Source organism: Medicago truncatula, chromosome 5 (assembly GCF_003473485.1).
Source record: "Medicago truncatula cultivar Jemalong A17 chromosome 5, MtrunA17r5.0-ANR, whole genome shotgun sequence".
NCBI classification, from domain to species: Eukaryota; Viridiplantae; Streptophyta; class Magnoliopsida; order Fabales; family Fabaceae; genus Medicago; species Medicago truncatula.
In genome coordinates this window covers 34,493,613-34,507,489 of record NC_053046.1, presented here as the reverse complement: position 1 = coordinate 34,507,489, position 13,877 = coordinate 34,493,613, and the positions used below count along the sequence as shown (strand labels likewise).

Here is a 13,877-nt window from a genome sequence, read left to right as displayed (position 1 = left end):
ACAGCACAACAAAGATACAATTCGAAATATTAACAAAACATTATATTTTTCAATATACTCTATACTAAATAAAAGCAAAACCCTTACAACATTGGTTAAAATACTAAAAATAGCAATTTTTTTTTATTAATAAGTGATGTAATTATTGTATTGACAAAAGTAACTATTTGTATTTTTCAAAACAATTTTTTTAATGAATTATTTAACCAATACCTTAGAACACTCCTTAGCAAATAGCAAAAATTAAGAGTATATCCCGAACAATCTTTAATGTACAAGTGTCACTATTCCAAATGAAAACTCTAGCTATGTTTTTAAACTATAATGATTTGAATATAATTTAATTTTTTGTCTGTAAGTTGTGATTAGCATTTTAATCATGGATATCAAATTCCGTGAGTTAAACGTATCACATTGATGATTAGTTGTTTTGAAAAATATAGTAAAGTAAACGAATTAAGTTGACATTGGGAAAAAAAACAGCACAATTGATTCTATCACTATGACAACTCATGATTAAAAGGGACAACAAATTTTATATTTGGGTTGAAAATGTTGATCATATTAGGACATTAGTATTGGTCCTTGGTTTAAAAAGATATTTTTTTAACCTCAAATTTAGTAGAGTCGTAGTCCATATAATGATATCAACATGCACACATGTTTATCAGCCAACATATTACATTGCTCGGCTCGCCACATTTTAGGCCATAGTTTTTATAAATATAAGTATTAATTATTATTGAGAAACAATCAAAAATATCCTTCATCCATTCAAAATATATGTTGCAGTTAATCATGCTCACATGCTAATACACAATTTTGACTATTAATATATTTAATTATATAAAAAATTATAAAAAGTTAATATTTTAAAAATATTCATTAAGACAAGTCAATGATGCTCACATGCTAATACAAGTGTGGTGGATGGTTAAGGTGGAAGAGCGTGTTTAGTTTACTACCATCGAGATGTTTTCGTTATATGCTTTCTCGGGATAAGCAACATATTCTTATTTTGCTAAAAAAATAAAAATATTATTCTTACTCATAAAGATTTAAGGGGAGCCTAGTTTTATATTGTGTCTTTTTTCTAGTCCCATTGAATATAAAAATGAGTAACTCTTTAATGTATTAAAATTTAAGATAGTTTTTGATTGTACAATTCGTTAATTAAAATAGTCTCTAACATATAGTTCTTCAATGATGACATTAATTCTTTTCATATAAAAATTCATATGATAGTAAATAAGTATTTATAAGGACTAATATGAAGATAAATAAGTATATTGAGAGGTTAATATAACAATATTAATTAAGACCCAAAAAAAATATAACAATATTAATGCCATATTTTAATGCAAAAGACTACTTTGACTAATATAATACACAATTGAGATTTTTTTTATTGTGGTTATACGTTACATATTTAAGGAAGAAAATGATTATTTATCTAGATAAAATTAAGGTTTAATTGCACTTTTGGATCCTATTTTTTCAAAAGTTACGGTTATGGACCCCTAACTAATTTAAATACAAAACAGTCCCTTATGTTTTGATTATTTGGCAGTTTTGGACCTCCAATCCATTGTTGATTCGGTCAACGCTGACGTGGCACCCTAAGTGAGGTGCCACGTGTCAAAAATTTTATTTTTATTTTGCCTCGGGGGTCCAAAACTGCCAAAAAATCAAAACATAAGGGGCTGTTTTGTATTTAAATTAATTAGAGGTCTATAACCGCAACTTTTGAAAAGATAGGGGTCCAAAATTGCAATTAAATCTAAAATTAATTTGCAAGTTGGGTGCCTCCTTTATCCCTAAAAAAAAATGTTTGGTGCATTTATTAACAACGTAACGAAATAGGATCCTTAAAACAAAAAAATTAATAACGAAATAGGTATAAAAATGGATCCCGTGCCGTTATCAGTTATCTATCTGCGAGCAGAGAGAAATAAATCCAAGTACAGTTTTTCTGATTAATTTTCTCTCCAACAATCTTAATCTCTTTTTCATTTCACAATCATAAACCCATCCACACACATCATAAACCCTTAAATCAATTCATTTCACACATCTCTCTCGTGACCTTTCTTGAAATCCTTCTCGTGATTCTCTTTAATCTTCTTCATTAATCTCATCCTTTTTCATTTCCGTTTTTTTAGCTCTTATCCAAAACCGTTTATTTCCTCCTCCTATACACATTATAATCGTAACACGATCTTAATTCATTCTTATCGTAGATTGATCCAGATTCAGAAATATAGAAATTAATTAATTAACCTATCCTTAGAAGATGAAGATGAAGGAGGAAGAGGATGAAGGTGAGAAAAACAGGATTAATAATCAAACTGCCACGTGTTCGGGATCATCTTCTTTGACACCTTCGTCTTCTTCAGATGAAAGAGAGTACCAAGTGCAGGATCTTCGAGATAAATTGAAATCATCGCGAGGAAGCAGATTCAATCTGATAGAGAAAGAATTAGGGTTAAAGATTGGTTGGAGAAAGTTCAGTCGTCGAACTCTTCTTCATGAATTCGTTATAAATCCTCTTAACAGGTTAGTTTAATTACTTTATTTAACTTCTCTTTTTTCTTTTCCGTTTTGTTTTTAGTTTATTAACTAAAATTAGTAGTAGTGGTAATTGCTAATTATTGATTGTGATGAAATTTAAATAGTGTATATAGGGTGAGTTCTTCGATACACAAATTTATAAGTGGTCTAGAGTGAATCAAATTTTTTAATAAGGTTGGATACCATTCACAAATAAAAACTCATCACCTTTTTGTATTTACGATTAAAACAATGAGTATTAATATCTAATCGGTATCGTTAAATCATTAGTATATACTATCAACAGAAGATATCAATCATCATTAGAGTTTTAAATATTTCTAAAATACTCATCCACAATGAATTACTTATAAAGGTGATTGAAATTAAAATTTATTTAGTGTATAGTTAATTAGTTTAGTTTTTATGTGTCAGTATTATGTCCAGTGTTGTAAGTAGTTCGCAGGTGAAGGTGGTGGTGTTTGGTATGTTTTGGTTGGGTGGTAGTTTATGGATTTGAAATGGCGGCAAGTTTGAATGAAAGAGGGTCAGTACATGGATACGTGGCATATGTGCTGTTATTCTTTGGCTGTATCCGTAATTCATGTGATGTGATCGCTTGTTTTGCGTTGTTTTTTCATCGCTCCTATGACTAGGCTTATCAGGCGTATCTTGTCTCGGTAATGATCTTTGGTTTTTAATATTTATAATCAGAGGCCAAGTAATGAACCATTACAAGCCACAAAACGTGAAAGTGGAAGCTTATGAGTAATTGTTAATGAGAGTTTAATGTTAATGCATTTTTTTAAAAATGTTAGTATATGTAAGAATACTTTTTTCCTAAAACAATTAGGATATTTTTATCGAGTCGAAGATTATGATTTGTTTCAGTGATTTTCATGGTTCGAATATTAGATTTTGTATATATTATCCATTATGTTTACCACTTAAAGCTAAACTCACGGGAACCAACGATTATGATTTAGCGACAATGTATATGAAAAAAAAATTATTTTTAATTTAGAGTTTAATTTTGATAGCTTTCGGTGTAATTAATAAGTCTTAATAATTTGTGATATATTGACGGTGTAGAACTATTATTCATAGGATAGGATATATGAACTGAATTCATAGAGAATATATTTGAGGGAATGGCTTTTTTTTAAACTACAAACTGACACAATAATTTTTTTTTTTTTTTTTTTTTTTTTATAATTTCGAAAGTATAAATATAATAATATTTTTTAAGAATAAAAATAAAAGTATCCTAATAAAGTTTATTTTTTATTATAGTTGTCATAAAATTTTAACCTTCCAAATTTTCATAGAAAATAAAATTTACAATTCAGAACTCAACTTAGAGATATAAAAAGTCTAAAGTTTTTTATCCACAAGTGATAGCTTAGTTGATAAAATGTCAAAATTGTTAGACCGAATATTATGATTGAGGTTCGAACTCCGATACCTTCAATTGTTTGTAAGTTTATAATAATTTTGTCATCTCGTCTTTTTAAAAAAAAAAGTTCATTAATTATAATTTTTTATTTTTATTTTATAAAAAATTAACACTAATTATTGAAGACAATACTCACATGCCATTTTGACATTTATACACTTGTTGTTAATCATGACTTGACATGTATAGAATTTTAATTAATATATACCATAAGAAGATGTCTCAGTCTTGTCTTGATCTACATGATTCTTTCTTAAATCAAAATGTTTCGTATTCAAGATGCAAAGTTGATAATGATATATGGTCATTTAAATATATATTTAGATTTCTGTTCGATGTATATAGAAGGGTATCTATTGAGAAGCATCAGTCAGTCTAATAGATCTTTGTAATTTCATAAGATTAGTCTCTTGGATCCGATTGGGAGATGCATTGAACAGCAAAAAAATAGTAACATTCTTTTAAAAGTTAAAGAAGTTATATGCTCTTCTTAAAACAAAATATTACACACCTTGGTGAACTCGTGGATAATAACTGCTTTTTTGGCCCCTCAATATATCTTTAGGCTGAAAAATGCTTTGAGAGTTTTCTATCAAAAATGTTAAAACTAAAAAAGAAATATCCTTTAAGAATTATCTATCTACTGAACATTTTTAAAGGTCTAAGAGAGACATTAAGGGGTCAGAAAAACAATTCTCCTCGTTAATGAGAAGCATTCCGTTTTCTTTTTTGGCCCAAAATACATAGTAGCGTCACCTTTGGAAAATCCACCAATGAAATTTGGGTGCTTCTTTTCACACCTAATTATTCTAAGAAAAACATATTCTTTTTTTATTTATCCCATTCAGGGAGAAAAAAAAAAAAGTATTTTTCATATTTGGATTGATAAATTAAGAGATGTGTGATTTTCTGAAAAAAATAGTAAGGGAGATGCTAATAGCACTCATGACATTATATATATAACACGATTATACAGTATTAATTATTAAATGATTTTTTTAAAAAAAATATATTGAATCATAAATTTACATAAGTTTAGATAACATAAATTATATAAAATTGAATCAAAGAAATTAAATTAAAATATATATACAATGAAATACAATGGGGAAAAAAAATAGACAAGTCACGTTAGTGTCCATTTTTCTGATAATATAAATAATATTAATTGATGTCTACAGAAAATATATTCAATGAACTACAATATAAGGATAAATTTGCCTATTTACTCGTATAGAAGAAATATTGTGGCAGGAGTTGTAGAACAAATATTTCACTTGTTTAGCTAATACTAGGAATCTAAAGTCTTTTTATTTTCTTTGTTGATAAATATCTATAGAAAGTTCCCTCAAAAAAAAAAAAATCTATAGAAAGTCTTTATTTATAGCGAAAAACTCATCCACTGATTATCTCTTTTAAGCAAAATGGGACTTTAACACGTAGAAATGATAATAATATCATGTTATGGTCTTGACGATTGTTAGTTAAATATAAATGTGCATGGTAACAAACAATAACGACCCTTATCACATTAATATGAAGAAATTGAAAAGTAACACCCCACGTCCCCACATGCAGCAAGTGATGGACATTCTGGAAACTTATCCAGAATTAGCATACGCATATATTGAAAGGCTTACACTTTATTACTTGATTGAGACACTGATGCCAACATGGATCCATAACATTAGTGAGCTTCAACTACCACGGGTTGCATAAAAGCATATATAATTCAGCTCACACATATGTGGTATAGTTTGTTGCCTTTCATATTTTACTAGCAATGGTAAGATGCTGGGTGCCATTGTTTGGGATGTGGGAGTGATGGTATACTCTGCTGTGAGCTTGTTGTGGTACAAGCATGTACCAATCCTTTTTAAGTGGTACCTCTTTTTTCTTTAAGTAGAAATAGAATTAATAAAGTTATAATTTTGAGTTTTGATATTCTAAAATTATAAATATTCAATTTTTAGTTTAATATTTGTATTTTGTTTGGCATAAGATATTAAAAATTAATAAAATATATTATTTAATTATTACCGGTTCAAGACCTCGGTTAAACCATTAAACCTTGAACCAACGAGTACACCAGTTTGATGTTCGGTCATGTTTTAATTATCTTTGTTTCAAACACCACTCTGTATTCTATGTTTGATACGGTTTGAGTTTTTTTTTTTTTTTTTGTTAGTGCGGTTTGAGTTTGTTTACTCTCTTGCTTTAGTCCCTCAAGTATTGATAAATGTCTTGCCTCAAATATATGAAGACTTAAATTGGTTGATGCTGATATTAATGAACAATGCAGGTGGTATCGTGCATGGCTCAAATTTATATTGTTATGGGCAGTATACTCATCTTTCTTCACCCCAATGGAGTTTGGGTTTTTTCGTGGCCTGCCAGAGAATCTCTTTATACTGGATATCGTAGGACAAATAGCTTTTCTTGTGGACATTGTTTTGCAGTTCTTTGTTGCTTATAGAGATAGTCAGACCTATCGCATGGTTTACAAGCGTACTCCTATTGCTCTGCGGTAAATTTTCTCCTTATGCTGTATTTCTTGTTAAGAGTCACACATTTGATAGGATTAGTCTGGAACATGGCCCCGCACCCGCTATTGGTGTATAGCTGATATTTGATATATGCTGAAATGGGATGCTGGTCAGCATATTGAATTGTTTTCATTTGATTTATGGCTTCCCTGTTTCTTTTCTGTAGGTATCTAAAATCCACCTTTGTCATTGATCTTCTTGGATGTATGCCTTGGGACCTCATCTACAAGGTTCTACTTCTTGCAGATAAACCTAAATTTCCAGAATACATTTCTCACTTGAGGAATTGCCTCTATAATTTACTATGATCCTAAACATTGTTTCAAAAATGATTTATATAATGCCTGTTCTTCTTTCACAGCAGTTCAAGGCTTTTAGCATATTTTCCAGTTTGCAATGAAATGTCAACTATTAGAATTAGAGGAAACTTTATCCTCATTTTACTTTTTCTTTAACTTTCCATTGAAATTTTACTGGGATTAGATTTGATTTTAAATCATTTTAACATCTATATAAAGTTAGGTGAGTCAAATGTCCAGTTCAATTGGCCAACTATTTGTTGATAGTCTCTCACAATACTTTATGTTGGGGTGATAGAACTTTTTGGGCATTTCTTTTGTGTCCTATAGTCACAAATATAGTTTAACCCCTCATAGCAATGGCACATGTGTCATGGTTCTTTTGTTGTGTTTCTGTTTCGCTGGTTCACAAGTTTACAAACTTAAGAATGTATATATTAATCATTAGTCATGTTGCATACAGCACTTTGTTGCACAAGTTGCGAAGCCTGTTATTAAAAGGCAGAATTTTGTACTTGTGTGTCTTCCTGCGCAATTTATTTAGCTAAGCACAAGTTAAGATTAATGTTGGCTGTGGTTTTGAAACATGGAGGGTACAGACGTAGAACGAAACTTGTTATAATAACTTGTTAAAGCCTTTTGTCATGACTTCTGGTTTTATAGCAAGTTCTTTATTATTGAAAGTTTCTAGTTCATTGATCTTGCTTTAACCATTAGGTTAACCTTTTATGAACAGGCTTGTGGACGGAGAGAGGAAGTGAGGTACCTATTATGGATCAGATTATATAGGGCAGAGAGAGTTGTGCAATTTTTCAGGAATTTGGAGAAAGATATACGTGTCAATTACATTATTGCTCGGATTGTGAAACTTTTAGTTGTTGAACTCTACTGCACTCACACAGCAGCCTGCATATTCTACTATTTGGCTACTACACTACCTGAATCCCAAGAGGGCTACACATGGATAGGAAGTTTGAAACTGGGTGACTATGCTTATTCAAAGTTCAGAGAAATTGATATTTGGAAGCGCTACACGACATCGTTGTATTTTGCTATTGTTACTATGGCTACTGTCGGTAGGTTTCTTTCTTTTAAATTTAATTAGATTTAATTCATAATGCAGAAGCAGAATGATTTTAATTTTATCTGGCATTAGTTATCTTCACCCAACCTATGTAGTGGGAGTGGTCTGCTTTCAGTATTTAAATAGCTGGTCACTAGCATAGATAAAAGTAGAGGGGTATGCTGGTAATTGGTAGCCAATTTTAGAACTTAGACATATCTTTAATGTGATGGATCAATGATTCTTCCTCTACTCTTTTTGTTTGGGAAACAATTGAAAGAAACTCTGAATAAAGGATTGGAGATAGTCTGAAGAAAATTGTTGGAGAAACTATTTAAACAGACTTAGTGAACATTTGGTCTATGTAGACTTAGAACCAAGTTGTATTATGATGATTTAATCCTTGTAACCAACTCCACTTGCTAAGCATAAGTCTTGAATGTTGTTATTTGTCATTAGTATTCACATAATTTTACTGATAAGAATGTCATAGTAACTCAAGTTTCAGTGCTTTGAAAAATAAAGCAGAAGAAACTCAGCCACTGTTTTCACACAGACCAAATCACAACACCATCTGTTATGAAATTACTGTCCTGGTGTGGTGAGACATATCAACACAAATTGAAATGTGAACCTTGTTCATGACACAGCTGTTACTTTGTTTGTATACTATCTTATCACTCTTGGAAAGTTATTCTGAATGTATCATGCTTGCGACTTTCTTTTCTTTCACAGGATATGGAGATATACATGCAGTAAATTTGAGGGAGATGATATTCATAATGATTTATGTTTCATTTGACATGGTTCTTGGTGCTTACTTGATCGGTAACATGACAGCCTTGATAGTCAAGGGATCAAAGACTGAAAAGTTTAGGGACAGGATGACAGATTTGATGAAATATATGAATAGAAATAAACTTCATAAGGATATCCGTGAACAAATAAAGGGCCACGTGCGTTTGCAGTTTGAAAGCAGCTACACTGACGCTGCAGTCCTTCAGGATATTCCCATTTCTATTCGATCTAAGGTAATAAGAGAAAGAAGAGGTCCTTAAACATCATTTATGGAAATCCTCATTGTTATTGTTCCTATTTGTTTCATTTTCTACAATATCTTGCTTTGCCACCTGCTTCCAATGCTTGTTTATATTTGTTTACTGGAATCATGTTTTGTTGGTTTTACTTGTAAAATTTCCCCACGTTTCATCTCTATTGGTTATATCTGTCAAATTTGTCTTATGTTTCAGAAAATTCATCTTTGTTCTTTGGCGAAAAATTTCTGCTGGAGTTTTAGGCCATCTTCTGTTCATATTTTCCATGAAAGCATCTGGTTGGTTTGTAGATTATTGTGTAACAGACTAATTAACTTTTGCAGATATCCGAATCATTGTATTCGCCATACATAAAAAACGTTTCTCTTTTTAGTGGATGCTCTTCAGAATTCATCAATCAGATTGTAAGTAATATTTTCCCCATTTCCTGCCATATATCAATATGAAATGACATTAGTATTATCTATACTTTTGGTGGCTAAAGCTGGAAGCTCTCTTTTGCTTTTTGGACTTGATCTAAAACCTTAAAACTAAGGGGATCAACACTTTCTAGCTGGTTTTTCTTTGACATGAAATATTTTGTTATTTAGACTCAAGGAAACAAGTATATTTTGATGACATTGATCTTTTCGTCAACCGGAAATGTCTTTCAACTTTTATGTGCCCTTGTCCATTGCATTTATTGTTTTCTACGCTATTGAAATGTTCTACACTAATTTTATCCTTGAAAGAATTCAAAGGTCCGTTTGATTTGCAAAAAGTCAGGGTAATGGTTGAATGTTTAATTTAAATATGTTTGTTTGTAGATCACGACAAATCAAACGATGAGTAACATAACATGACACAAATCCAAACACTTGTTACTCAACAAACTGTAGGAATAGGAGTATAGGACTGATTATTGTTCAAAGACAAACTATCTAAATAACAGTCTTTATTTCCTACTTAACAATAACTGTGTTTTCACCCTCCTTTCACACCAATAAACTATATTCTCACTTATCTTTATCCTCTCTCCCCCACCACCACTCAGTATATAATTATGTATGTGTGCCTGCATATATTTAACTTTTATTTTTTTTTTACATTTTGATTGTATAATATATGTTTGTGTATATACATATGTAATATTTCATATATGTATAGAAACTTTGTTTTGATACTGCCACCTTTACTTTCAAGGTCGAACTTTGGATTGATAAAAAAGAACTTGGTAGTATGGGCCTTTCTTCTGCATACTGAATAAGATTAGTGATACCTTTGTTTAATGAGAGTTTCTAGCTCGTCCGTTATCATTTCTTGCACGTGTAATGTCAGGTGATAATATTTTATGTTCTTTCAGGTTACTAGGCTCCATGAGGAATTCTTTCTTCCTGGGGAAGTTATAATGCAACAAGGTTACGTTGTAGATCAACTATATTTTGTCTGTGATGGTGTGCTGGTAAGATTTTATATTTCTACAACCACTTCGCAATGTCTCAATTTCTATGTTCTCTCATATTCCAGGTTTCTGATTTTAGTCATAGCTTCTGAGTAACTGGAATTAGACCTACTAGTATTCATACCCTTTTATTACCCGATACATGCCGGATAATGCTGAATTTTCTTACTTTACAAAGTTTACATTGTATTACCTTGTAAAAGTGTTTAAGAGAATAGCATCTCTGAGAGTCTTATGAATGTGCTTCATAATATCTTCAGTAGGTCAACAGAGGAAACAACTTTAGTATGAATTTTAGAACTACTTCATTGAAAGTCTTTCATAGAAGACGAGTTTCATTTATGTTTATTGAATGCCCAAAACTGTTTCAATGCAGGAGGAAGTAGGCATAGCTGATGATGGGTCCGAGGAAACTGTTGCACTTCTAGAGCGCAACAGCTCATTTGGAGAAATATCTATTCTTTGCAACATTCCTCAGCCACATACTGTTCGTGTTTGTGAACTATGTAGGGTCCTGCGGATTGACAAACAATCATTTTCAAATATCCTAGATATATACTTTTATGATGGGAAGAAAGTATTGGACAACCTTCTAGAGGTAATCATTATGCTACTCTCTAGTTGAACATTTTCAAATCTACCATGAGTTAAAAATGCATCATGCTACTCTCTAGTTGAACTTGCCATGGATGTACCAAGTTACTCATTTTGGGATTATACAGTTTTATTATTTTCTGATCATGAGACACCTAATATCTCATATTTTACAGGGAAAAGAGTCTATCAGAGGTAAGCAATTGGAGTCAGACATCACATTCCACATTGGAAAGCTAGAATCTGAACTTGCTTTGAAGGTCAACAGAACAGCTTTTGATGGCGATCTGTACCAGCTAAAAAGTTTGATTCGAGCTGGAGCTGATCCCAAGAAGACAGATTATGATGGAAGATCACCTCTGGTAAGGAGCTTGAAATGTATTACTATGATGTCGTGTTATCAATAAATTCCATCCTCTTCATCTACGATGTGGTGATTAATTGACCATGCCATTTACAAGTGCTGTTATAAAATGATTGCCTGATAAGAACCTTTGTTGTTTTTCCTATAGCATCTTGCTGCATGCAGAGGATATGAAGATATCACACTTCTTCTTATTCATGAACGTGTAGACATGAACGTCAAAGGTAATTGAGCAACCTATAGATATTCCTCGAGGATCAAACTTAAATTTTAGGTAATGCAAACATCACTAATGTGGTATTTCACAGATAACTTTGGGAACACACCGCTACTTGAAGCAGTTAAGAATGGACACGATCGGATTGCTTCTTTACTTGTTAGAGAAGGGGCCTCGTTGAAGATAGATGATGGTGGTAGTTTTTTATGCTCAGCAGTTGCAAGAGGAGATTCGGATTATCTTAAAAGGCTTTTATCAAATGGAATGGATGCTAACTTGAAAGATTATGACTATCGTACCCCCCTACACGTTGCTGCATCTGAAGGATTAATCTTCATGGCAAAGTTGTTATTAGAAGCCGGAGCTAGTGTTTTTACCAAAGACAGGTACTGTAATTGATTCTTATTTTACATGTTCAGACTAACATGACTAATGTTTCCAAGAAGGGGAACCTTTTCATACTTGTTTTCACTTGAAAAATTAAAATTGGCCTAATTCACTAGTGTGCTAGGTTTGTGTGTGTGTGCATCCTCACTTGCGTGTGTCTACTACAACTATAATCCTGACGCCCGACGCTATAGTTGCTTATTGTTTTTTCTTTTTCATTCCAAAACTTATCGTTCTTTTTCATTTCACACAAAACAGATGGGGAAATACCCCGCTTGATGAAGCTCGGATGAGTGGAAACAAAAATCTGATAAAGCTACTGGAAGATGCAAAATCAGCTCAATTGACAGAATTCCCTTTTCCCCAAGAAATTACAGGTACTGATATGTTGCAATAGCCTTCTTTTATCATTACTTTTTATCTTTTCATTTTTCTCTACTTTTCTTGAATGTAGATCATATATTGCTGTAAACTCAAATTTAAGTCAATCTACCATTTTTTCAGATAAAGTACATCCAAAGAAGTGCACAGTGTTCCCTTTCCATCCGTGGGATCCAAAAGAACAAAGAAGAAATGGAATAGTATTATGGATTCCACACACCATTCAAGAGCTAATCATAACAGCGGCAGAACAGATAGGATTTTCCAGCGACGCTTGTATATTATCAGAAGATGCTGGTAAAATTATTGACATTAGCATGATTAAGGATGATCAGAAGCTGTATTTAGTCAATGAAACGCATTAGGCATTCATATTATGGCTCTTTTATAGCCATATAATAATTTGCCTCCTTGTAATGTGCTGTTATCTAGAAATAAGCACATTATTTGATCTTGTTAATGTTATGGTAAATGTCCCACGTGGTTAAATTCCTATGATGAGCTTGTGATTTTTCATGGCAAGAATAAAATTTTCGATGCTAATAGAGCGAGCTCTCTCACTAAAAGTATAAAATCCATTAGAAAACTTTCTTGAAAGAGCTCATTCAGAAACTCTTACAAAAGCAAAATCCAATTTTTTTTTTTATATATTTTTTTTATAGATTTAGATCCTGTTTCGTTCAAAAACTTAAGATAAGTGGGATGCTTGTTTTCACGTTGCAATCTTAGCAAACGTGCGTCCACTTTAATGCTACAATTTGTAGCTTCGAAACACATTGAAACCACATTGGAACGCGCGAAAGAGTATACCAACGCCAAACCAAACAGGCTCCAAGTGAAAGTGATAATATAAACTGCATAGCCAGCTTTTTCTTTTTTCAATGACAAATGTTAGAATAATATTTACTTCCATAATTCCATTTTCACTTGATTCTGAACTTCAGCATCACTTTAGTACTGATTTTTCTTATATAAACACCAACAGTCAACATAATTGATATACCGGAGAAGATTCCTTCAAAATTTTCAAAAAACCAACAAGATCATTTAACAAAAATTAGATATGATTCCTAAATATTACATATTACCCCAAAAACGTTAATCAAATAAGACTCTCTTAGCATATGTGTTGAATTTGTCGAAAGTGCTTTTGGGCTGCAACATTAGCAATGGTTGATGCATCTTCTTTCTTCATATGCAACATATTTACCTTGGTTGCTGAAGTGAAATGTGATTGAGAAGTATAAAAAAGTTGAACTATGGACCCCACAAAGCAACTCAACAAAGGCAAGCATGAGGAAACAAGTACTCCTAGTTTGAACATATTCATGGATGAAATTAAGATTTTTTGTGATATCATTAACCATGACAGAGTACTAAATTTATAGGGGTAGTTTGTAATTTGGACATTTGTTTCCATGAAAAAGTCTCTAACGTGCTAAGCAAGGAAGCAAAATGGAAGAATTCCCGTGCTTGCATATATCATGTTAAGTAATTGACCATTGTGGTGAGGTGATGTCAACG

At 31.8% G+C, this 13,877-nt stretch overlaps 1 protein-coding gene across 2 annotated transcripts; it reads left to right on the top strand.

Annotated features, from left to right (window-relative positions):
• The first annotated feature begins 1,923 nt into the window (after window positions 1-1,923).
• LOC11431637 (potassium channel SKOR) lies at window positions 1,924-12,896 on the top strand. Of its 2 annotated transcripts, none has more exons than XM_003616199.4 (13): window positions 1,924-2,556; window positions 6,309-6,533; window positions 6,719-6,782; window positions 7,588-7,927; window positions 8,650-8,945; window positions 9,293-9,373; window positions 10,312-10,410; window positions 10,787-11,008; window positions 11,181-11,366; window positions 11,517-11,592; window positions 11,677-11,971; window positions 12,231-12,349; window positions 12,477-12,896. In XM_003616199.4, the coding sequence occupies exons 1-13, from the start codon at window positions 2,294-2,296 to the stop codon at window positions 12,716-12,718; spliced, it is 2,508 nt and encodes an 835-aa protein (XP_003616247.2). In that variant the 5' UTR covers window positions 1,924-2,293; the 3' UTR covers window positions 12,719-12,896. The 2 variants fall into 2 exon arrangements, with proteins under 2 accessions (XP_003616247.2, XP_024639639.1); XM_024783871.1 differs by lacking the exon at window positions 1,924-2,556 and adding an exon at window positions 5,741-5,889.
• The last annotated feature ends 981 nt before the right edge of the window (window positions 12,897-13,877 follow it).

What these genes read in the sequence shown, in the direction of transcription:
- LOC11431637 (XM_003616199.4), top strand. Translation starts at nt 2,294, where the DNA reads ATGAAGATGAAGGAGGAAGAGGATGAAGGTGAGAAAAACAGGATTAAT. An exon ending in GTTATAAATCCTCTTAACAG is followed by an intron (nt 2,557 to 6,308) that starts GTTAGTTTAATT and finishes TGAACAATGCAG; the next exon opens with GTGGTATCGTGCATGGCTCA. An exon ending in TTTTCCCCAAGAAATTACAG is followed by an intron (nt 12,350 to 12,476) that starts GTACTGATATGT and finishes CCATTTTTTCAG; the next exon opens with ATAAAGTACATCCAAAGAAG.